Genomic DNA, 26,327 nt, shown 5'->3' with positions numbered 1-26,327 from the left:
TTTACCCAGGCTGCACACTGGGCTCACGCCCCTGTCTTTTCATTGTTGCTGGTTTGGAACTAATCCTTCCAATTTCCTTCTGAGACAGGACAAGATGTGTCTGCCTCATTTATTTATTTATTCGACTTCACATATTCCTCTATTTACTTTCCCTTTTTTTTTTTCTCTTCAATGCTCGCTTGCAAATGAGGGTCTGCACGGAGCAGATAAGGCACACCCAGCCAAGGACTGAGGGCACCAACTCAACCAGGAATAAAAAAAAAAAAGAGTGGAGAGAGAGGGGAAGAAATTCTCCTAAAGGAGACAACAAGACATACAGTGCTCAATGCCTTTTTTCGCATGAGCTACATTGAGTTATATAAGATCTAAATACGGCTCGGTCCGTTTGAGTCCGGCAGCACCCAAGGTCAGTGAGCAGGACGTGAAATCACTCGGCTCCTTGGGGAGGAAGGCCGGCGCCACGAGATGGTCAGGGGACGTCTCCGTGGTCCTCTTATCTTCAGTGAGCACCGAACCCCACAGGCCCTCTAAGGCTAATATATCTACAAAATGACTCTCACCAGAGTGGCACTGCTGACGACCGGCAGGTCAAACCACCCTGCACAAGGTCACAGAGCCTCGACAGAGCTGATTGGAAGCCGGCAGCGTCTCCCACAATGTGACTGGCTCCTCACAGGGGCCTCTCTGATACATCACACTCACTGGTATGAACTCTGTCGAGTTACTTAAAGGCTTTGGTAATGCAGCCTGTGAGCACTGTAGGCTTTTCAGATAATAAATGTTTCATATTTTGCAGGGGTTTTCACACGCCTCCCACAATCCTGGTGACCTCTTTTCATGATTGTCTGACTGCTCCGCGGTTAAGTCTGATAAGGTATTGCTGAAACAATACCAACAAACCCCTATTGATCCAATGGGCATGACCGCTTATTCAAAAGGAAACAAACAGACAAAGCAAAACAAACAACTTGGGGGCGAATTACATTAAATCTCAGGGAAAAGTATAGGCAAGAGAAACAGGAATTAAATCACTCGGAGAAAAAAAAAAAAAAAGCCGCTGTCCAATTTCTGCTCTCGCCGAGCACGGCTGCTCATAATTCGAGCCGCGGCGAGGCCTGATAAATCTTACATTATCGATATGATCTTCAGGCTCTCAGGCAGGGTGTACGTTATCACAAGTGACATGCTCAATCCTTCCCAGATTAGATTCCCAAACCAGCCCACATCCCGGCTGACAACGGCTTTCAGTGGCCGAAATGAATCAGCGACGCCTCCTCAAACGGAGCACACCTGAACCGGAGTGACATCACTCAGAAGTGATAGAGTTCCTGCCGGTCCATCTCTCCCTCTCTCTCCGTCTCCCCCTTCCACAGACCTGAGGCCATTCATAAATACCGCAGTGATATACCCACTCTCCCATCACAAGCAGAGAGTCACGACATATATCACTGCTTTTCTCATCGAGTCCAACAAGGTTAGTCTTTTTTTTTTTTTTGTGTGTGTTCTTTTAGCTCCAAGCTAAAAAGAATATGGCGGTTTGCTTAATAGATAACTGGAGAGGAAGAAAAAAAAACAAGAAACCCTAAATAACCTACACATAATATTGTAAAACGCTGGTGAAGCAGCCCCTCATTCATCACATACATTTCTCCATCCGTAGATGTGTTGCTTTTTCGTCAGGGAAACACTGTGCTTGCTTTAAAAATCCACCTTTTTTGCTACTTCTACGTTGTTAGATATCACTCTGCGATGTTTACTGCATTCCAACACTTATTTTGTGATGGAGTGTGTTTTGCGGTGCACTCCGTTTCCTTCAGTCTTCCTCATCTATTTCTACTTCGGTCAGTAATTTCCTCTATTTGACAGCCTGCAGGATCAACTTGTTGCTTTAAATCGAAGTTCACATTAACAAAGATGGCTTGTCGAACACGGTGCAGATGTGTTTACTCTGACTCGCTCGCTAAAACTCAACATGTGTTTTATTATTTAGCATTACATTCTGTTTCTTCTGCTGATGGGGGGGGAAATGCAATCTCTCCCTGCTCTACCATAGATTTCAAAATAATATCTAAAAAGATAAATTATAGATGCCTGTACATTAATGTAATTAGCGGAGCTGTCAAAGTTAACGCGATAATAACGCGTTGATGCAAATTTGTTTTAACGCCATTAATTTCTTTTGACACATTAATGCAACTTGCGATTTTTAGGTTGTAGCGGGCTCAGTTTCAAAGCTAGAGTGACGATACTGATATCATATGAAACTAGAACACCTAAGGAATCCATTGGTACCAACGATGTCATAATAGCTTGTCGGAAATGCAGTTGCATTGTGGATTTGTTATTGTTTAGTGTTGTTAATTTCCAGTAATAAAGATATATATATATATATATACATTTGCATAAAGCAAGCATATATGCCCACTCCCATGTTGAGTATTAAATATTTGACAAATCCCTTTAAGTTACATTTTGAAGAGATAAAAAATGTGTGATTAATTTGCAATTAATTGTGATTAAATATTTGAATCGATTGACAGCCCTACTAATTAGGTATTTCAGGGTGGAGTTTGCCTTTGAGACCACTGTGGTTACATAATGATTCACATATTGATTTCTGATACCATATAATTAATAACATCTGGGCCTGCTGTATAGCATGCAACACTTTAAACATTCAGCAATCCTTGAGCAACATAATGGTACGTAAAGAAAAGAGAGGATGAGAGAGAGGACTCTCACCTGTCACTGTAAGCAGCGGTGGTGGTGGGCTGGGCAAATCTGTATGCTGCATAGCCACCCTGTTAAAAAACAGCACCATGTTAATCAATGATTAAGCTCAACCTGCACAGAAAGGTTAGATCTCAGAGACACACGGAAACAACAATACAGACATAGAGCTTTAAATTGCCTTAATAGTTAAATGTCACTGCACAGTCTTTTGCTCATCTGCCCACATCCCCCCCCGACTGCAGGGTCCCTCTCACACACCAGAGGGTGCTGTTTGATGTATGGTGCATTAGGTAAGTTGTGGCAACAGGGGGGTGAATGATGTTCCGAGAGCCATTGTGACACTAAAGGCTCATCCGAGTAGCAGCAACGGCACGCCATGTGAGCCAACTCCCCAAATTCAGCCCATTTTTAGATTGAGGAAGCTCTGCCGCTACATTATTGAAGAGACCCTTTTTTCCTTTACATGACCCCCCTGGCTCGCAAATGAAGTAAGGAGGCAGAAGACGGGCCGGACCGTTGGGGAGTCAGGACCGCTGTATTCATTTGCCAGAGTGGGGAAGGAATTAAAGACCTCATTGTGGAGTGCTGCTATTACTCTCTTTGAAAAATGAAGCTGTTCTCCCACTGTTTTTCTATTAGTGCCAGTGGAGTGTGTGCCCATCTGCGTCCATACCGTGGATAGGTGGCTTTTAATAATGCATGTTTTCATTAATTTTTAAACTCAAGGGGGGAAGACGTCCGACGGAGAGAGTGGTGCAGAGAGAGAGAGGCAACGGCGGGATGTTCGCGGCTGCGGCTGCACATGAAATCAGGTCAGGGGCCACAGCTATTGAATCTCGCTCCCCCAATTCACCCTCAAAAGGTTTTCCACGGAGGCAGGAAGTCACAGCACTCGAGGCAGATGACTTCCTGTGGGACAGCTATGCCTCGGGACTGCGCTGATTACAGCAACAGCCTGAACAAACACAGGCCAATAAATCACTCTCCCACATTGTCAAATCCTGCACACAACAGTGCGGCACATTTGTTATTTTGTCGTGCAGAGTGTGTGTTTGTGCATTCATGTATGTACGCGCTCGTGTGTGCTTCTACATGGAGGTGCATGCATGCATATGTATTAGCACATGCAATGTATGTAGAGTATATTTAGACGTGTTTGCATCCAGTTTCTGCTAATGTATCAGCAGGTCATCCATTTCCAAAAAAAGGAAGCTTCGACACATCAGCCCGGCTGGTTTTGACAGCAAGGCAGTGTCCACTGAATGATTGTGGAGGACATAGAGGGCTAAGGGACGGGCTTCCTCTTGGTCACTCGAGACCTCTGCGCACACTCGGCCAGTCTGAAGCAGTGCAGTGGCCGGTGCCAAAACTAATGGCAGTGAAGCAGCACCGGGGGCTGGCGTGATGGGTTGAGTGATGGAGCAACCGGGCCGAGGCCTCGGTCAGGGGACATCGGGGTGCAGGACTTAGCTGGAGGTGGCTGAACGAGTGTGAGAGACAAACAATATCACTCAGAGCACACGCACAGCCCGGGTCTCGTCTATGGCGGTGGATGTCGCTACAATAAAAAACAGTGAAATACAGTCCTATCATGTGGGCTGGTGTGTAAGTCATATATCACCGAGGTTCAGCATTTTCGCTCCCAGACACTGGTCGTCCGGGTGAAAGTGAGAGGCAACTGTCATTGCTGCTGCACCCACTGTCATCTCGCTATCTCGGCAGACGGCGGCAGAGAAAGAAAAAAAATCAAAGGGACAAATTACATCCCCCCGCAAAGGTTTGGACTTATGTCAAAGTGGGGCAGCGTGGTAATTTCAGCATTATCTCCACAGCGTCCATGCTTTTCTCTGTCAAGGGCGACGTGCAGCAGGGCCAACCCCTGATATGACCCTGCCTGCACGGACAGCTCCAGAGGGACGGCTAATCCCTTTATCTGCTGCCGCTCCTCTTATCTCCCACATGGTGATGGCTGGGAGGAACTGGCTCCACTCAGGCCTGCACAGACCCCCTGGGGCAGGCAGGGATATCCCGGCCAAACCCTCTGAGTGTACACAAACACAAAACAGGGCAGAGGAGGAAAGAGGTAGCGAGAAGGGGATGGGGGGAGAGGGGCTGCAGAAGACAGGCCACCTCAAAAACCCAGACAAATCTAAAGTAAGAAATGACCTAACTTGACACGGGACACTGAGCCCGGGTCTGCCTCTTTGCCAAAGTCTGAGATCATAGGAAGAGAGGAGGGAGGAGCTGAGGGGGTTTTAAATTTTGTTGTTGGGTTTCTTGGCACAGCAGACAGAGGCCTAATCGACGCCGGCTTGGCAGCGAGGCTGGGAGAACGCTGGGGGATGAGGAGATCACGTTTTTGTCTCCAGGGCTGGGCTTTTTTGTCTGCTTTGCTTCTGTTTCATCTAAGCAGGCGAGAGAGAAAAAAAGCTAACTGTACTTACATAGATCTCTGCACCATAGAAGCCATCTTGGTACACCACCCTGTGAAATCAGAGAACAGGAAAAAGAAGCGTTAGTTGATTTCGTGCTACCCTACTGAATCTCAGCCCTTAACGCGCTTCCTTTTTCCAACCATTTGAGGGTCTGCAGGGTCAGCTCTTTGCAGCGTTAGTGTACTGTACCACAAATAATGAATGACACATTAAAGCGAAAAGTGCAACCATTTCACATCCCCTGTCCAATTTTCTGCTCTGGTAAAATTGTTTGTCTTTCCAGTTGCTGCAGTGTTGTCAGGAGGGCTGGCGGCGGCGGTGAGAGGAGGGGAGGACAAAAGGAAAAGCAGCGAAGGAGCTCCATCACATGACTCTGCTATATAAATCAACCAGCTGCCATCAGTAGCAAAGGGCCCCGGAGTGGGAGGGAGGGGAAAGGGGACGTGGGATTTCCAGTCCCGGCTTCGGCAGTGAGTCTCTCTGCAGTAAGACAGATCCTGATCTAATCACAGATAGACAGCTATACTGGGCCCTCGGCCGGCCCCCGTCAGACCTCTCCCACGGCCACACAGACCACTGCTGATAAGAGACGAGTGTGAGGCAGGGCTGCACAAAGCCAGGAGATCAGCATGGACCCTGGTCACAGTCCAGTGAGATCTGCCCAGTAATACGCTATCTCAGCTCTCTACAGCTCTCCCTGTGGCTTTGTTAGTTCCTCCTTTGTCAATAGACAACGTACAAATATAAGGACGGGCAGAGTTAGGGCATGTACATACCTATATAGCAACAAGGATTTCACCTCCCCTCAAGGGAGGATGGCAAAGTAAACGGACAGCAACACCTGATGACCAAGCTTTACATTTGAACAAACTGCAGTAATGTGTTTGATAATACATGTTTGGTGTAATCTTATCAAAAAATAGGACAAAACAATATACAGTATTATGACACTGTTGAGCATCAAGTACATGTTCTTAAGACTCTTTGAAATTGTGAAATTATGACTAACTCACGCAAACTTCAGGGCTGTCTATGACCAAATAAATTCGTACTTACGTCAACTAACACGCAAAAGATTTTTTTTGACTAATTGATTTGTTTATTTAATCAAACAGATCTGTAAAACTGAGTTTCTTCACAAAGAATCACATACAAGCACCATTTTAAAGGGACTGTATGTAATCTTTTACATGTATACATCTTTTTTTTTGTCAATGTGTGAACAGGTTGTAACCTAACCTAAACAAAAATGCAACATTCCGCAAATTACTTGGTTTCCTCTATCAGCCCGTAGACTGCTTTTAATGTGAAAAACCTGGGCCTGTTAATCCGGGAAAATTCAACAGATGTGACATCATGCACGCTCGCGAGTGTCTTTATTTTCAGCTCCGCTACAGGGCTAACAGTGTGCAACCATAGCTAAGGTTCAGTTAGAAATGGAGTCCGCTAACGGCAACAAACGACAAGCCGCCACCACAACTCAAACTCCAACACAAACTCCACGGAAGCATAAAAAAAACAAAGTTATATCAAGTGAAGCCCATCTTGCAAAACAAGAATGTGACCGACGTCAGGCAAAAACTAGGATCAACATCGGCCGGGCTGTCGATTCATGGAGAAGACCTTCGTTTGGTAAGCTAACGTTACTGCCAAGCATGTGAAATATATAGCGATATTGTGGTTTTAGCTGGCTAATGTTGCTAACGTTAACCAAAATGATGCCTGTTAATTACGCTCAGTCACGTGTGTGTTGCCTCACTGTTTTGACCGATGCTCGCTCGCGTAGTGTGAGCAACAGGATGCTGACTGTTAACAAGCAATTTCTGAATCCTACATAGGGTCCCTTTAAATCCTATGTTTACCAAAGATGTCCTCATACGTTTCTTGGAAATAGTCATTATGAAAAAAGCATAAAATCAATGACTAATGCACTAAAGAAATCTTAGTCAACTAATACCAAAATGACCTATAATCAACGAACCAACTAAATTTAGACAAATACAGTATGGACAACTCAAGCATGTGCATGCAAACACATAATTAATAACTAGAGCGTGGAAGCCTTGTATACACACTCATTCTACAGCATGAACACAACCATGCAGTCAGACGCTGTCCAAAGGGTTCATTGTTGTTTAGGTTAGAGATTCAATACTCACGCTCCGTAAGCTGGGATGGGTGGTGGTGGTGGAGCCGTGCGGAACGTGTTGTACACAGCCCGCCCCCGACCTCGCAAGTGGGCACCCCTATAGGCCACCGTAGCGCCTGTGGCAGGGTAGGGAAACCCTGTTACTATGGAAGGAAACACACGAGAGACAAGAGAGAATGACTTTCAGAGAACATCCTCGACTTGGCATTGCTTACCTTATGACAGAATACATTAGAGAGAGACGTGTGGCACTGCTTTCCCTATGACAGAATGCATTATGGGGAAGACAAGGAAACAATAGATTTAATCTTTTCTAGGTGCGCCTCATCGAGCACTCTCCCCTTTCCCAGCTCGCTGCTTTGTGCCGTACTCAGCAAGGATCCACATTTGCTGTACGCATCCTTTCCTGATGCCTGGCGAGGGGCAGCCTTGAAGCATAGGCAGGTAATGGATGCAATACCACTAGTTTCGCACCACGGCTTTTGCATAGTTTAGACACAATGGGCTAGCAGCGAGGGGAACAGCGGGAGGGTGGACAGGGGAGAGGTAGAGGGCGTTTCTAGGTGTTGGCTGCAGTCGAATGGGAGGTGAGCGTTTGTTGAACAACCTGACTAGATGTTCAGAACTTTCCCCAAGGGAAAAACGGAGCAGATGGGCCGGACAGCCAAGGCCCAAACCTCAGCATGACCCCCATCTCGGAACCCATCTGGGGACCATCTTTAGCCAATCACACAGCTACATATGTCCTCTGCTGACGGCTACCGGTTGGATGAGAAAGGGAGGGTGGTGGTGGTGAAAGGCTTCAGGGTGGGTGGCAAAGGGGTCGGTATGATGGTGCGGCACAATGTCCGCGGTCACAGATTAGAGGACAGGCGATGTGATCCTCAGCTCTCTACTTAACCTTCAATCAGTCCAGTGGCTGTCTGATTACAAGCTGTGGAGGTGCATACAAACACACCGATCTCCAGACATGATTAAGTTGGCCTCCTCTCTTCCAGCAATCGAAAATTCCCTCACATCCCCCCTCACCTCGGTTCTTCACCCTCTCTCCTTCCCCCATTGCCTAGTCCATCACAACACAGTCAACCCCATTATTCGTCATCCCCAGCGACGCCCCCTCATCACCCTCCCCTCACCTTATTATTCTTTATTCATTTCCATGACATGTTTTGGGCGAATTCATCACAGACCACTTTGGTTTCTCCAATCAGAGATCACTCTGTGACGGGGGGGGGGCTCCTGTCTGGTCTTGTTGGGGGAGGGGATGTGGGGGTTATATAACATGTATCCGATGTGTTTTAGATGAACCCGCTGCAACCAAAAGAGGCGGCAGGCAGTCCCCCTCGCAATGCCAGATAAACTAGACTCCACGGTAGCTCGTATATAATCGGTGTGCGTATAGGTTTTTTTTCCTGAGGAGCGACGGCGCGGCGTTACTGTGCCCGCGTGCAGCATTAACCCTGCAGGTGTACGAGGCCAGTGAACACCCTAATGAACGATGCACACCCTAGCCCTGCTGCCTCAATAAAGCTGACAGGGAGACAGATTAGTGGCGCTTTTAAAAACACAGAGAGCCAGGTTTAATGTCTTCCGCCATTAACATCACGCTCCATTAGTGGGTCCGCACACATATTCAAACTCTGCGTCTCATTTGGCCAGGTAACGCCCACATACCCCCTCCCCCCATCCCCCTTCACCACACACCCACCAAGGTGCATGGGCACTTTGTTTGCTGCCAACGTACCAATAGACTGCCTGGACTCGCAGGGTGCCCCCTTTCCCCCAAGTGATTTATAATGCTGACCTTGACATTTAAATTAGTCTCTTTTTTTGGAGCAGTGGACATCTGAGTGCAGTTGCTAAAGGGCAAAAACAATCCTCTTTGATAGTTTCCGAGGTGTGTTTTTTCCCCCCCTCTTCTTAACAAATCGGTACTATTTCTGGGCCCCAGAGAGTCCAATTGCCTCTTTCTTTCTTTTTTGGAAAATTTGTATGCAATATGCATGCAGTGATGTATGTGAATGTAAACTTATAATGAGTTGGCGATAGGCTACACTGCTTCAATAATAACCCATAAATCAAAGGCACTGTCACACCTTGGTAAGCCTGTGAAAAGCAACAACAGCTACGGTGTATGAGAGCACAAACCTGGTCTAGCCACCAAAGTCAAACACCTTTTCCGGGAGGGGGGCTGGAGAAAATATGAGTTATGCGCTGGAGGGCGGCGGGGTCACGCTGCACCTCATATGTCATATGTGTCAACTTGAGAGAAGCTCAATACCTGCAGAGCCAGTTGGACCTGAGGTAATCCAGCTCTGTGCCAATGATGGGGTCATAACCGGCTCCCATAAAGAAAGATCTGATTTTCCACAAGGTTGATCTCTCTAATACTTCCTGCTCAAATACATCGGGCAATGAGCACTTAATCCACGCACTGGGGACCAAAAACAGCTTAATCTAATCAAGAGTCTGGAGCTTAATTATCCCCCTAACGTACACTCCAACAATGAAAGGATCTGTCTACATATATTAAGATGGCAATTAGCCTTTCTTTTTCTGTCATTTATACAGCTGCTAGTTTTTTCCACGAGTACTCAAGAAAACTCCACCTTAGTAGCAGAAAATGTGAACCGGTGAATGAAAAAGCTACTCATCTCCTGTCTCCTTAGGAATTAGCTGCAGAGGAGAGCCTCTCTCTGTTAGCCTGAGGGGACTGGCCATATGAAGGGATTTCTAAGTGGCAGCTGTCCATGGTGCTGAAAACATCCAACGCGAGGAATAATCCAGAAAAGTTTGCCAATTATTGTAAAATGAGCTAAACGGTGGTAAATGTTTTGCATGCAGATCTGCCTCCAAATGTTTTTTTTTTTATATTTTTAATTATATTTTCCATGTTATGATATAATATTTATATCTGCAACTGTTTTGTTATTTTTTATAATTAATGTGAAAATAAGAAAATGAATGCCAATTAAAAAAATTATGATACAGATCCATATCTTGCATTACAACTTGTTTTTTAAAAAATGATTAAAATATTTAATCACGATTAATCGCATGATTGTCCATAGTTAATCGTGATTAATCGCAAATTAATCACACTTTTTTATCCGTTCAAATGTACCTTAATCAAGTATTTAATGCTCTTATCAACATGGGAATGGACAATTATTCTGCTTTATGCAAATGTATGTATATATTCATTACTGGAAATCAATTAACAACACAAAATAATGACAGATATTGTCCAGAAACCCTCACAGGTACTGCATTTAACATAACAAATATGCTCAAATCATGACATGGCAAACTCCAGCCCAACAGACAACAACAGCTGTCAGTGTGTCAGTGTGTTGACTTGACTATGACTTGCCCCAAAACTGCATGTGATTATCATAAAGTGGGCATGTCTGTAAAGGGGAGACTTGTGGGTACCCATAGAACCCATTTTCATTCATATATATTGAGGTCAGAGGTCAAGCAACCCTTTTAAAAATGGCCATGACATTTTTCGCCTGAAAAATTTAGCGTTTGTTTGGAGCGTTATTTAACCTCTTTCTCGACAAGCCAGTATGCCATGGTTGGTACCAATAGATTCCTTAAGATTTTTAATTTCTAGTTATGATGCAAGTATCTTCGCTCTAGCTTTAAAGCTGAGATTGCTACAACCTAAAAAAACGCAAGTTGCGTTAATGCGTTAAAGAGTGGCTTAAAACAAATGAAAGCGTTATTATTGCGTTAACTTTGACAGCCCTAAAATAAAGTTATTATACCTGTGCATGTATACATGAACATATACTTATGCACTCTACTCTTTACATATGTAGATACACTTGGCATTATACTAATTACGCATGTTTAAAACAATACATAAACCCAAATCAAAATGCATGTACATGTACAGAAGTCTACACCATTCCTGTACACACTCACATTTGTACTATACTTTTAGTTACACACCCACTCACTGCATACATACATATTTACAAACTGTATAAACAGACACTTGTGCAAGTGTCATTAAGCAAATAAAAAATGGACCAGGACAAAGATGTCCGGTGTTATATATGAACAGACCTATATATACGAGGCAGTGGGGGTTTGTTCTACAAAAAGTTTTTCATGTAAACCAGATCAGCGCACAGTAAAAGAGGACAAAGGTGAGCACAGATACTGGATGCCTACCAGCTGCCACACACCATGATTTGTGCCACTGCTATGTTTTATTGCCAATCCCTCCATTTGACTGGGAAACCCAATCACCTTGCTCCTCTTTCCTGGACCACGACCCCCCCCTCCTCCCTGTAGCAAGCTCCTGGGGGAGGTTTGGGTGTTAGGTGGCGACAGAGGACATGGACTCTGGGTTTCCGCCGCCTGCCTGTACCCTACCAACTACCCCCCCTCCTCCATCCTCCATCAGTAGGAGGAGCCAATCTACCCTGGAAGAGGTTAAGAGCGGGGAGCCGGCATGAGGCTCTCATCCGTCATTCTCCTGAATGGGTTTTGAGGACAATAAACCTGTAGCGCCAGGACGAATGGAGACGAAGTGTGCTGTCACCGAGCCAGGATTTATGGCTCCCAATTTCACTGATCTCCCGCACAGAAATGAGGACTGATAAACAGTGATTAATCGCCTTTATATCCCATTTTACTCCCACCAAAAGTATATTAACTGTAGCTATGATGATTTTGGAATACGTCCTGAATCCCGCAAAACCTCATTCTTGTTTTTTTTTTCTTTCTTTCGGGAGGGGAGAAACATCATAGTCAAAAGACATGGTCAGGGTTTTCTTTTTTTCTTTTTTTTTCAGAGCTAAAACGGCCTTTTGCCGCTCATTAGGGCGGGTTTGTTTCAAAAAAATGTATCTCTTATTTATGTTTCCCATCTTCCCAGCTGGCAAGCATATGTTGTCGTTTAGGCTTGGCAAACTCCAGTGCCATGTCAAGACGACTTGAAAAATTAGCAGCCAATAAATCACCCAACCCCTCCTGCTTCCCCTGCCTGGAGTGGTGGACCACACTCCCTCTGATTTATGAGATGATTTGGGAAGTGTGTGTGTGTGTGTGTGTGTGCGTGAATGTGTGTGAGTGTAAAATGGAGAAAGTGTGCATGAAAGAGGGGACATGTATTAGTGTCTGTGTTCTACATAGGTTATCTATTTCTGTATGCTGGAATGCTTTGGTCTGAGTGTAAAAACAGGGCAGGGGATAGTGTTGTGTGTGTATATAGGTCAGTGAAATGATTGTTTATGTAAGGTAACACTTACTTAATGTCCACATTTTTAAATAAGTGAAAATTCCACCTGACCATGGCATAATGTACATGTTTGAGCATGTGCGTGCACCTACAGAGGGATGTGTGTATGTTTATGTGTGTGCATAATTATCAGGGGGAGATGTCGAAACCGAGGGAGTGTTGGGTGGGGTGGGGAGGGGGGAGGTGGGTGGGAGAAGGCATGGAGGGGGTGAGGGGTTGGGGATGAAATAAAAATGATAGATGACTGCTTTCTGTCATGGACAGTTATTTAGAGGTTCGCCGTAAAGCTGTCCGGGGAATGAACAGATTTTAGTCTAATGAGCAGAAAGGAAAGCCGTTAAAGTGGCGCGATGTGCTCAGCACTTCTTCCAAATGAAATAGTACCATTTCCCCCTCATTAAAATGCAAAGGGTTCATATAACATACAGCAATAAAGCTGGCATGTCGAGGCAGAGAGAGAGATAGGGAAAACCCCACTGAGCTCATCTCATTCCTCCATTACTGAGACCAGAAGGAATAGCGGCCTTCGACAGGGTAGGTGCCAACAATATCGCTCACTCAATCTCCCTTATTCGGTTAGCTCTGTAAAAGTCAATCTGGCGCACTTGGCAAATCCATCCACAGCAGCAGCCTCCACAATCTGATAACAGTTGCAGGGGCGCTTGCTCTTGAAATCATTTTTTTTCAGCTTTACAGTTGCACACGGCGCAAACAATGGCTCAGGCTCCCTCAGCCACTCAGAGAGGCTTGGATCATCCACTGCTTATCTGGGCCGCTCTCAGATTCACTTTGATTTGAGGGGAATTTCATGTTCAGTAGGTTCAGGATGAGCCCGATTGTAGAAATTCAGGGGTCAGATTGGGATTGGCTGCGGCTGATAGTGGCCTCAGGTACGGTGCATGAGGTGGAAGGCAGAGAGAAAAACACTCTAAATTCTAACTGCAGAAGCTGCGGCTCTCTTACCGGCATACAGTTCAGGACCATAGACAGCTCCCACCACCGGATTCAGCTTCCATCCTGGTGAACACAACAACAAATCTCAACTGACAACAAGAACTACATGTTATTATTTTTTCAGGTTTTTATGATACGGCCCTGCACTTACCATTCGTGTAAGGGTTGGCCACTTTTTTGTTTGTCATCACTCGTGCTGTTGCATTGTTCACCTGTTCAAAGCAACGAAAACACGCAGCCTGTTATCACACACCTTCACATTTACTATCCAGATATCCAGGAATGGGCAAAAAAAAAGCAAGCAGCAAACCAAGACACATTCAAAAAGAATAGATAAATAAATAAATTATGTAAATGCATGTAGCACTTTGGTGTGATTGGTTCACCCTTTCATGAATTTATTCATCATTTCAATTTCCTTACAGATTATTAAATTACTGGAAACGGGGGAGAAAGCATGCACCAATTACCCACAGGTATGAATAAAAAAAATAATAACATCCTCCAAAATCAGTAATTGGTCGGATAAACAAATGGATTCCAAAAGAAAAACACAGACAGTGCTTTGATTTTCTTCTATTGACCTGATGAGAATGACTGAGCGGGGGAGGCTCGGCTCGTCGTCAACGAGAGCAGAATTAGAGCAGGCAAACACTAAACAATGGTGACAGGGGAGTGCGGGTCTTCTCAGATTTGACAGGAAACCCAGAGGATGATGGCATGCATTCATTCTGCATTGTCAGGTAATGATGGACAACTGGCGTGTCCAGGTTGACATGTATGGATCCCGCTTTCTACTGAGAACAACTTATACGCACCATTATGCATGCATGCATCCACATACATTCAGGGATGCAGATCTCCACACACACACACACACACAGCCACATGCTGATGCATGGGTTTATAGGTAAGTTTAGGAGGCAGCAGGCAGGAAGTAGAAAAATGATGGGAAAAGGGAAAAAATGAAAGCACCTCTATTTTGCGTCCCTCTACGATTGTACCGTTTAGTTTCTCCCGTGCACGATCAGCATCTGTGCTTGTTTCAAAAGTTACAAACCCAAAGCCCTGAGAGCGCCACGTTAGCCACCGGTAGAGAAAAAAGGAGAAGGAAAGGATGGACACACATACACACACACACACACACACACACGCACACATTCACGCAGAGAGGGGGGAAAAAGAAAGGGGAGAGAAAGGGAAAGAGAGGTGAGAAGACAGGAGTAGGTGAGCAGCAGCGGCGGCAGAGTCGAGTTGTAAGCAGCCAGATTAATTAGAGGCAGTTAGTGAGGCGTCAGGAAACAGCAAACAGAGAGATCCGAGGAGGAGAGGATAACGGTGACATGACCTCACGCAACAACACCAACAAACCTGCCTGCTTTACCCAATTAAACAGCACAGCACCGGTGCCATGGGTGAATGTCAGGAAGCGGCGGATGCAAAACACTGTGTTAGCTGCCATAATAGTCGTATAATTATCTACACAACTTCAGCAGCGGCGCCCACTCACAACGGCCCCCATCTCCCTTTGAAGAACGTGGGCAACAGGAGAAGGAGTGCGAGTTCTCCGCGGAGAGATGTTAACTTGATCTCTGGCTATTCCTAATTCACTTGCTCTAATAAGTGGGACATTTTTATGGAAGGCAAAAATTACACCGGCTCATTGATGCAAAAAAGTGAATGGTGTCACCGCAAATACCATCCTCTGTGATAAAGAAGAGGATATTGACTTTAAACCCTCACCAAAATATACCCAACCTCTCATTTCCATCCCCCTTCCCCCCCACAACCCTCAACTCTCTGACTCCCTCACTCCCCTGGGGGGTTTGTCACTTCCTTGAGTTATGTGGACTGGGATACTGGACCTGAGCTCTATAGCGGAAGCATTAAGATATGCTGGCCAAACAAGTCCCATTCCTTTTGGTTTCTATATATACTTATAGAGGTATGGGCAGGGGGAGCGGGAGCATGGCCGGCGCTGCCTGATAATTGCTTGAGGATGTAATACATGTGAGAGATGGCGAGCGGCGTGATCTCGTATGCATACACAGGATCTCCGGGCTGCTATTCCTAGCATAAATAACACGGGACCTGTCCTTGGGGAAAGAGAGATAAAGAAATAAATTCAAAAAAGGAATTGAGGGCAAAATTAATCCTTTGGACATTCACCCGACTGTGGTTACCCCCTCTATCTTTTTTTTTTTTTTATCATGCACAAATAATTAGCTTACAAGAGGGGAGAGTGGAGCCACCATTTTTCAAAGGAGACAAACATATTGAATGCAAATTGCCAAAGCTTCATAGAAAATAGATTGTTTATTAATGGCCTGCTAGGTTCATTATATAGCACACAGGGTGCGCGCGAGAGAGAGAGAGAGAGGGAGAGAGGCATCATGGGTAATGGCTTTGTAGGGCACAAACAATAAATGCTTGTTACGGCGGAGGAGGCAGGTTTATCCGGTGCTCAATCTTGTCTGGCAGAGGGGGCTGAGTGCGGCGGCGTCGCCTGCTTCCAGGGCTCCCTGCATGCCTGTATACGAGCCCAAACTACTCCCAGGTATGAATGGGAATCAATAGTATTCATGCCTCAACACCCAGCCAGGGACCCTGTCTCCTTTATGAATGGAAAGCTGTGGAGCTTAGTACACTCTATTAAATGAACAGCTGGATGAGTAGCACTCGGCTGTTCACACCACCGCGGGCTTCACCTGTCCATGGTAGGTGGTTAGGAGACTGATACTGCAGTAACGCTGCAGCACGGCGGCTATTTTTCTGCTGGCTTGTTGGTATTTATGCTTTAGGAGTCCAGATTATCTTTGAAATGCATTCAAACATGATCAACGCTGTTAGACACTGTTAAAATAAGGTTTTAAGAGGTAACATTTATATTGATTATTCCTGATTTTCTGTGCTTTTAATGGCAACAAATCCAATGAAAAGACCAAAATCAACGTATTTTCAGTGCAGTCAAAGCCTGTTTTATCTTCTTCCTCTTTGCCATAAAGCTCCATTGTATGGCTGCAATTGTCCATTAATCTGTTGGTTATTTTCTCAATAATCGATTAGTTGTTCGGTCTATAAAATGTCAGAAAATTGTAAAAAATATCAATCAGTGTTTCTAAAAAAGCTCGAGACGTTCTCTAATATCTTGTTTTGTCCAAAACTTAAAGATATTCAGTTTAAAATATATTGAATTTAAATATATTTAGATTATTATTATATTATTATATATTTATATTCACATTTAAAAAGCTGGAATCAGAGAATTATGACTTTTCTTTCATAAAAAAAACTATAATAAAATACTCAAACTGATTAATCGGTTGTCAAAACAGTTGGCCAATTAATTAAATAGTTGACAACTAATTGTTTAATCGTTGCAGTTCTACTCCGTTGTTGTCCAAAAACTATAAATAACACATCAATACGCCGTCCTGCTGCCGGAAATACTCACTGGAGCACCAAATGTGGATTAATCCGCCGCTGAAAATAGTCCTCAACAACGGCACTATTTAGTCCGGTTCAAATAAGGTTTACTAAAAACTACAGTCCGCAGCTGTTTTGGGAAAATATTGAGCCTTTTTTTAAGAGTAAATCTGTATATCTGTGACCCAATTTTAAAGACTTACATCTTCAATTGGAACCAATGGACTCGGTGGAGAGCGGGGGAAGTCAGAAAGCGCTGAGAGACGGACTAACACATTGTTGGTTTTGGTCTTTTCATGGGCTTGAACTGGCTCCCTTTAAAATCACAAATTAAATTAGCTTGGGTGTGTAAAAGCCTCCACACAGAAAACACACAATCCTGTTTGTCCAAAGCTTGAAATGTGAGGTGAAAGTAGGATTAGCCTTCAAATTTAGCTAAACTACATTTATTTTGCAAAACACCCCCGAGAACGTTATTCTTATCCTGAATTATAGTATATGTAAAAAACAAAATGAGAAAACCTGAATAATGTAGAACCAACACCCAGGCTTCAAACAGCCGCTCCCTAAACAAGCAGTTTCAATTCCATAAGCTTCAGGACCTGCAGCCTGCTGGTGGATTAAGTGAATTGTGAAACAGCTCAATAATGAATTGATTGACAGGGCTAATGATTCACAACTTGGGTTAGAGCTGCAACAACAAAAACAACAGGGAGGGAGGGAGAAAGAGAAAGAGAGGCACGGTGGATGCAGCTCTCCAGGACCAGGCTTAGGGACCACTACTCTCAGCCAATGTACACACTACACTAATGCCATCATTATGAAACAGAAGAAGTACATGGTAATGAAGCAGCTGGTGTTCTAGTTCACTTACCTTGGATCCTCGCTCATTAAAGATAATCTCCACATCTAAAATCTTTCCAAATTGCTGCAGAGAGGAAAAGAAAAAGAGAAGAGAGATGGAGTTAGAAAGCCTCACTGACTGCGAATTCATGAGAAGGACGACTGGAGAAAGAAAAACCATTAAGGCAATATGGAAATGTTACTTTTGTGAGGAAATGGTGGTCAATTTGCATTTGTTAGCTCGGCAAACAGTTTCTTGAAGCTGGCTGGCACGCTTTTAAAAAAAGAGAAGTCATAGCTGCTGCTTTTTGTATTCCTATCAATACTATATGAAATGAGATCACACGATCTGTAGAAAATACCGGATCTTTGATTACATATCAGCATTTCTGATGTTTCTTTGCTTGTTTTTACACAAAGAGAGGAAAAAAATTGTATTTTGAAGTTGTGTTATGAGATGTGGAACCTCCTCCACCTCCGCGATCACCTGGGGGAAAACTCACTTCTTCAAGTCTCCTGAGCAGATAACTGAGCTCTGACTTGGTGGAGAGTTTGGTGGATCAGTTGTGAATATACCTTTCCTATCCTTTTATATGCCTCTTCTTTATTCTCTCTTCCTCCTCTTTGTTTGTGTGCTCTCTCACAGTCAACAGGACCTAAGGGCCAGTCCCCAGGGGTTAACACGCTCCAGCCTTTCGATTTAAAAGGGCCTGCCTTTGGATCATTAGAAAACAGAGGAATGAAAGTAAACTGTAAGTTCCTCTAATGAGCGGAGTGAGAGCGACTTTTAATTGCTGTCTACAATGGCCGTATTATTTCATTAAAAGTAATTACCCTGTCAAGCGGTCCGCGTCGCCTTCATTTCGGCACAACAGGGAAGAAATGGGCCTTCCATGTGGTCGACGCTCAATGGGAATGGATGGATCGTTTGACTGAGCCACTAATAGGGGTTAGGAGGAGCTGGCTATTATCTGGCTGAAGTGAGTGGAGTGGGCTCGAGGAGGTGAGGGTTTATGGGTTAGCGAAAAACACATGTCCCCTCCCACTTGAAAGGGTTCTGCGGTGGCCTAACCACACAGAGTTAAAGGAAAAACAAGGCCTGGTTATTTAAAAGCTCCTCTGCTCCAGCAGGGTGTATCTCCTCCTCCTCCTCCTCCTCCTCCTCCTCCTCCTCCTCCTCCCACCCTATATATATGGGCTCTGGAAAAGGATTCCATAGATCCTATCCACACATCTGCCTCATATGGCGCTCAGCTCCATTGATTTGAATGGGACGCGTTGGCTCGATCACACACACAGGCATTTATATCCCAGCGTGATGCCCCTTTTCTCGCCTGAGATGACAATGCTTCCCCCACGCAATGTGCAGATGCTAATTGTTTTAACCGAGCGTAATGGGCTTGTGGCGTCGATTAATTAGTTTCAGAGGAAGTCGTCTTTGTGGATTTCCACATGGCGCTGGGGACTGCTCGCTGCTCACCAGTGATCTCATGCACTTCTATCCCCGCCCACCCACTCACACACACACACACACACACACACACACACACACACACACACACACACACACACACACAGAAACAGAAACAGCTGCATCAGCAGCACCGATAAACAATAGCTTCAATGGGAGGAGTCTCCAGAGGGAGGACAAGGCAGACTGACGTCATCTAAGAGGCTGCAGCTCGATCCATCCATAGACCACTAAAACTATTCAATATGCAAATACACACATATCGGATTCACAAGTTGTGCACGTTTTATCCCATTTATCAAATATATATATATTTTTTTATCACAGCTGACCATTTTGCAAATCATGCTGCTTAATTTTACACATTTGAATGTGTTTTTTTCTACCATTCCAGGCATCTATTCATTTCAATATCAATATTTTCAATTCCATTACATTATCTTTATTAAATAAGGCTGTGCACTTCAAAATACATTACGCTAGAAATAGAAATTGGATTGATATTTATGCAAAAAATGAGGACGCCTGGAATGCATACGTACAAAAAAATGGTCAGCAAATAAATGTGAAAGTATACATGATGTACACTTATGGAGCTAAAACACACTGGTGCAGTGCTTTGATACAGTGTGTGCCTTTTTCCCTAAATGAAATTACAATATACTGTATCCTCTGTGCCGTAAGCCCTCCTAGTGTGGAAGCAACACATAATATTGAGGCCACTGCGCCTCCACCTTTGATTTGCTTGAATATCTTTAAGCTCTTAAGAAACCTATAATTACGCTGCAGCAGCCCTGTGTATTCAAACAGTAGAGTGCCAGTGTAGAGCACGCTCAGGCACAGCAGTCAGCGTGACAGCAGGATGGGGGGGGGGAATGGGAGGGATAGGGGGTGGTGCAGAGGTCCTGATTGCTCCGGGGAATGCTGTGAGAGCCCTTACATGCACCAAGAGAAGCACTGCTGAAGAACCCAGTCGCACAAACGAGGGCACCCTCAAGCAGCGCAGCATGGGCGCCGCACAGAGCTCGCTCGCTCGCATCGCGCTTCGAGTGTTTTCATTTCCCCCCCCCCCCCGCACTTGCTAGCTCTCAGAGATCACAGTTTCTAATTACTGATTAAGGTCCGCTGTGGTCGTCCTAATGAGCCCTTCATTCAGCGCCTCGTTAAAGGCTCACAGGTTTTCTCCACACCCTTAACCCCGTGGCGTGCAGGGGTTCCCTCCCTTCTTGTTTTTAGGGTGCCGTCACCAGAGAGAGGGGTTTTCTCCGTGCCGCGTGGGAGCAGATGGGAGCTCCCGGCGGGGCTTTGCTCATGCTTTAAGGGCCTTTCTTTAGTGGGCCGTGCAGCAGCACCTCCACTCTCCCTCTATGTCGTTGCTCCCCCTGCATGTCTGCTGTGGGTTTCACTCATGCGCAGCAGTAATGGCGTATTGAGCCGGTGGCGCTCCAGAAGCCATTAAGAGCTAGAGGGATGAGGCTTTGCACACGCTGATCACACAAAGGCCCATTGTGGAGGACCATGTCAGAGGGTGGAGCACACCAGCTATCATCTATGCCAAGTTCTACCCCAAAACAATCAATCCCACAATCCTCTGCTATGCCAACCACCAAGAAGGGGAAGGGAAGGGGAGGATGGGGGGGGGGGGGTGTAACAGGAAGGAACGGGGCCACACGTGGGTGAGTGGGGTGATTGAGGGGGACTGGGTGGGCTGCGATCAATTTTGTATCGTATATCTGCATGCGTCGACCAGGCACACAAAGCCTCCGAGCTAATTACTGAGGCGATTTGGATTCCACGCGACCTGCACCAGAGCTGGGAACAATAAAGCCAACAATCAGAGAGAGAGAGAGAGAGAGCAGCCATGTTGTCTGCAATTTATAAAAGCCAGGGCTCTCGAGTAATTAATATCATCAGCTGGATGTTGTCTTCATAACGACGAGAATTAACGCCTCTGGGTTCTAATGGTCCAATTAGCGCATAACATTTAAAGTAAATTTTTTTTGCCGATTGTCTCCATTCAGATCCATTATGGTTATTGAATTGGGGGATGTATGGTTCAATTCTTATTGAGGCTTTTGTGAGACACAAGGGTGAGCTGTTGAACTATTCATTGCCTCATTAATTGGGCGAGAGACGGAGAGAGAAAGAGAACATTTCTGTTGAGGGCTTCTGGTAATGCTGATATGTAATCTGATTGCGTGCAGCTGACAGCTCTGTATGTGTAACCTCTAAACAGGTAATCAGGACAAACCATTTTTCTCAGTCCTGATTCGAGCTGCTCTAAAAGCTAGGATATACTGTATGTGTTCTGTTAATGACCAAGATAGACAGACTTAAAGTTAATTATGTTTTAGCCATCATTCCAATTGTTAATAATAGGGATGCACCGATACCGGATCGGATATTGGGGTCGATGCCGACTAAAACAGCTGGATTGGATATTGGTGACAACTGGGCCGATCTATTCAATTCAATTCTGTTTATATACTATATATATATTATATACTGGAATTTGACTTCCTGTTGACCATATCATTCCTGTTAACTTTGTAGATTTTTTACCAAGCTTCTGGTGTACAATTTATTATTTTAATCATAAATAATATGTGTAGATTTACATCTCTGTATTTAATTGTTGCGTTTTGTTTTACAAAGTTAGGAAAACAGTGTTTAAGTCAAGCCCTTACACATAAAAGAACGATCCCAGTCACTTCCACACAGTGAGGCATACAGCTTATTAATGAAACACTGGTATCGGACCGGTACTCGGTATTGGTCGAAACCCAAAGGTATCTCTATCGGGACTGAAAAAGTCGGATCGGTGCATCCCTAGTTAATAACATTGTTCTCACCAAGTTAATTGCTGGCATCTGGGGACACGGCAACATTGCGAAAAAGAAGTCTGACAGGGCAAAGAAACTTGAGCACATCAAGTTGATCAAATGGGTTTTAAATCAACCGGTCCGCCAAAGCAAAGAAGACAAAGATGAACGGTCAAATGATGGCCGTACTTCAGCCTGGTGTCAGTGTAGCAGTGAGTTTTTTTCTCATCCATCAGCACCTGATTTGGCTGTTTTTCTTGACTTTTTCCCAACTTGTAAAAATGCACTATTTTTTCCTGAAAATGTAGTGTAGTAACTACGGTAGATGCTGCTTTACGCAGTCGCCTCACTCATTAAATTTGTGGCCTTTGCTTCGTGGTTTAGCCCCACAGCTCGTTCTCCCTGAAGCTTGAATATTTTATTTCGTCAGTGTAATAATTTCTTCTGGCGTAAGCGGAGGCACCCTCTGTTTCAGGCGAGGCAAACTGACTTTGTTGTTCCATTGTTACCGTGCTCCCAGATCCCAGGAATTAACCTAACCAGCACAGTGTTTTATTAACCAATAGAAAAAGGCTGAACCTACAAAAATAAGTTTTATTAAATTGGATTTTTTTGCTTCTTGGTACTCACCCCAAACATTTGCCTTAGATCAGGGTCCCGGAAGCGGAAGGGAATGTTGGAGACATGTAACCTTTTGGGCTGCTGCTTCTCTGAAGAGTCTGAGTGCTGGAGCTGGAGCTGCTGAGAGCCCTCTGTTTGCGTCACATCATCTGTCTGCCAGAGGGAAACAAACAGAAAAGACACAAGCTGCTCATTAGCTGCTACAGTATACTGTACCTCCCGGTCCTGAAGCGCAAGGAGGAGGAGGGGGGGTTAGAAATAGGAGGGAGGCGGGGGTGGAGAGAGCGGCTAACTAACTTACTCAGCGTCTGCCATTTTTCAATCCGGCGAGAAAGCCAAAGCGATAAACAGCCGATGACTTATAGTGTCAAACCTGAGGTTGTGCATTACAAATCCACTTATTAATCTCTTGCACTTAGCTCTTGAGCAACAGGGAAGATTGAAGGCGCTGACAAAAAGGCGTGGATATAGATCCCACAGAGCCCTGACATGTCTAGACTAAAGACACATTATTGGTGACGTTTGCACACAGCCATCAGAGTGCGAGGCCCAAAGCCCTCAGCGTTGTTGTTTCCATCATTATGCGAATGCTATGCTGACATTTCTATATAAATGACGTGTCTGATGTCAATGACAAATTCCACTTGTTTGTCGCTGTGACACCGGTGATGGATTTCACTGAGGGCGCTGGCGGCTTGTCTGTTTAGATGGACCTTGTTTTTGAGGCAGGTTCTTTTTCTGATGTGTTTTCAGTGAACAAAACCTCAGTGGTCAACAGCATAGTTCATCCTCTCTTCTATGCACCACTGTGGGGTAAGTCTATAATGCACAAGTCCTCATATTTGTCAAAATAGGTCATTGGTCGTGTCTTTCAAAACGCATTTAATGGCTAAATAAATTGTTCATGTAAGTGTTTTCTAACCTGCCATGTCTTTGGTTACATTTAAGCAATACAAAATATTTAATGAAATTAAGAGTTCAGCATTTTGGACGCTTTTTTTCAGAGAGTTTAATCACAAGATCAGTATAAATCTCGCGCATGAACATTATGGAGCAAGAGGCAATTAGCTGAGCTTAGCATAGAGACTGGAAGCAGCTAACCTGGCTCAGTCTGGCACCGTTAATGCTCACTAAGGCTACGCTCACACTGCAAGCCTTCGTGCTCAATTCTGATTTATTGCTCGGATCTGATTTTTTGGTTTGGCTGTTCACATATTTTTTTTTAAAATGTTGCCAATATCAGATTTTATGCGCAAAAAAACAATAACAAAGATGTGACACGCAGCATCGCACGGAAGTAAACAGGGAGGCAGCTGAAGTCAGCGTTTACGGTTTCATTTAAAAGATGATGTGCAGTGGAAGCCAGCAAATTTGTGAGCAGATGATAACGAGGACGAGGAGAAAGAGAGCCAAATCTCTCATTATGGCTTTTTGTGGATCAATGGCTGCTACTTCTCTATGGAAGTGCGTGCGGATGTGGACTTGGGAGCCAGGAGTGGTGGGATTGTGACGTGAATGGCTTCACAGCGCAGAACTGTGACAAATGACGATCTAGAGTGACGTAAAAGTCGCATCTGCATCTGATTTAGGACCACATATGAAAGTGGCCAAAATCAGAGTTGAAAAGATGAGATTCCATCTGGTACTGTTCACACTCTTATGAAGAGAAAAACAGATTTGGGCCACTTTTGCCTGGCTTTTGCCAGGTGCAGTGACTTCCTGGAGTCTTGTTGTCACAGTGAGGTTGCCAGGTCTGGTAAAGGTCGTGCCTGAGACCTATACTAAAGGCTGTTATTACCGACCATATCTGGCAACCCACTCTAAAGCTGGAGACACTGCACAGTAGGGCTGCAACTTACGATTATTTTCATTGTCGATTTATCCGTTGATTATTTTGAAAAATGTCAATCAGTGTTCCCCAAAGCCCAATATGACGTCCTCAAATGTCTCGTTTTGTCCACAACTCAAAGATATTCAATTTACTGTCATAGAGGAGTAAAGTAAATATTCACATTAAAGAAACTATAATCACAGAATTTGAACTTTTTTCTTAACAAAATGACCCAAACTGATTAATAGATTATCAAAATAGTTTTGATTAACTTAATAGTTGACAATTAATCACTTTATAAATTAGTTGTTGCAGTTCTACTGCACAGAAGCACTGAGCAGAAATATCAAACATATGGCATATTCATATATCTCTTTATGTACAAATAAAACAAAGAAGATACGCCCTGTTAATTACTGAGCTTTATATTTGAACTTTGGAGAGTCGTGGTTAAACGACTGCAACGTTGGCTGTTAGTGAGAGACAGAGAGTGAACTGCAAAAAAAAGAAAACCATTCGCCTGATTAGCAATTCTATGACAGCGTCGTACTACTTCCACCTCTGCTTCTGAGAGAGGACAGTAATTACTGGCATTACCACAAGAGGTCACTCATCAGGAAAACATGAAGTTTGATTTGAGCATGTTTTGAACAAACTGTTGTTTCTGGTGGGAACAGTCTCCTTTCTGCAAATGATTAAAACGAACAAAAAACGAACTGTGATTTAGTGCCGAGATAAAGAAACACAGAGAGGAGGGGAGGATGAGAAACGAGAGAGTGGAAGTGGCAGATATTGAGCACAAAAGCTGTTTGAATGTGATATGTAAACTGCAAGGTCTCCTGGGAAGTGCTCTCTGAGCATGGCAAACACACTATACACTGGCTGGGGAGTCACAGACACAGACACAATCTTGTACTGAGATACAGACGTGAAAAGGGAGTAGGTTGTTGCCGGAGTACAAACGGTTCAAATGACACACACACACACGGACACACACACAGTGATAACCCTCACCCTGCTCTGAGGCTGTCACACGGCTGCAGGCCACTCTTAGTGATACATTTCCCACCATTTAGGAAATGGGGTAGGGATTTATTCATTATAATTCATCATCACAGTATTATCATTATCATCATGATCGTAATGATGATCGCCTTTATTATTCTCATTATCATAATCACAATCTCCACTGTAATGGCCGTCATTTATTTGGTTTTTATGGCCCATTCCGAGATGGTGACATACATTGTTAACAGTGACAGTTGTTTGATTCAAGGTCCCACTTTGTCTCCCCTGCAGCCATCCAGGTAGGGCACGTCAGTGGCAGCTTCCTAAGTCCCCGCCCGGGCTTGTCGGCTTTCGGACCAGAGAGGTAACAAGTGGCGAAGGACACGCGGGCCGAAAAATGCAGCGTGCTGACCGGCCGGCCGGCTGGCGAGGAGTGGATTTGTGACAGAGAGACGGGCGGAGGGGTCTTAACTCTGCCGTGTCCTCGCGCGCTGGAGGTTAATAGCCTGAGTAGCCATGTTGGGCCCCGGGGGTGACACATTGCAGACAGATGCTGGGACCGTGGAGGGTGACAAGGTACCAGAGCCCCGCGGGTCAATCTGTTTCATCGGTCACACATGACACTATCGACCTTTAGCGTATGTTGCCAGACTACTGAGCACCGCTGTCCTCCAGCTCTGTCTGTCTGGCTTTTTATCACGGCGAGCGCAGTCGCGTGTTTGCAAACATCCAGATTAACTTTCACTCGGCGCTCAGACAGGCCGGCAGCACGCTGAC

General features: G+C 44.7%; 1 protein-coding gene and 1 long non-coding RNA gene across 18 annotated transcripts in view; one reads left to right on the top strand and one right to left on the bottom strand.

Moving 5' to 3' along the window:
* LOC141780580 (uncharacterized) overlaps positions 1–10,338 on the top strand; it is a 148,990-nt gene extending 138,652 nt beyond the window's left edge. The window contains exon 4 of the long non-coding RNA XR_012596702.1: positions 9,987–10,338. This is a non-coding gene — a long non-coding RNA (uncharacterized LOC141780580). The remainder of the gene's footprint in view (positions 1–9,986) is intronic.
* The window catches only part of LOC141780577 (RNA binding protein fox-1 homolog 3-like), a 466,511-nt gene that overhangs the window by 14,776 nt on the left and 425,408 nt on the right, over positions 1–26,327 (bottom strand). For 13 of the 17 annotated variants that reach the window (XM_074655868.1, XM_074655867.1, XM_074655853.1 and 10 more), the window contains 8 exons: positions 22,721–22,864; positions 17,829–17,882; positions 14,504–14,596; positions 13,680–13,740; positions 13,538–13,591; positions 7,328–7,460; positions 5,178–5,217; positions 2,743–2,801 (listed from right to left, as the gene is read on the bottom strand). In XM_074655868.1, coding sequence (XP_074511969.1) covers positions 2,743–2,801; positions 5,178–5,217; positions 7,328–7,460; positions 13,538–13,591; positions 13,680–13,740; positions 14,504–14,596; positions 17,829–17,882; positions 22,721–22,864 — 638 coding nt within the window. The remainder of the gene's footprint in view (positions 1–2,742; positions 2,802–5,177; positions 5,218–7,327; positions 7,461–13,537; positions 13,592–13,679; positions 13,741–14,503; positions 14,597–17,828; positions 17,883–22,720; positions 22,865–26,327) is intronic. The other 4 variants (XM_074655863.1, XM_074655866.1, XM_074655857.1 and 1 more) reach the window with 3 other exon arrangements.

The sequence above is a fragment of the Sebastes fasciatus genome, chromosome 13 (assembly GCF_043250625.1).
Source record: "Sebastes fasciatus isolate fSebFas1 chromosome 13, fSebFas1.pri, whole genome shotgun sequence".
Classification (NCBI taxonomy): Eukaryota; Metazoa; Chordata; class Actinopteri; order Perciformes; family Sebastidae; genus Sebastes; species Sebastes fasciatus.
Note: the sequence above shows the minus strand (reverse complement) of the source record. Positions and strands in the feature narration are given on the sequence as shown.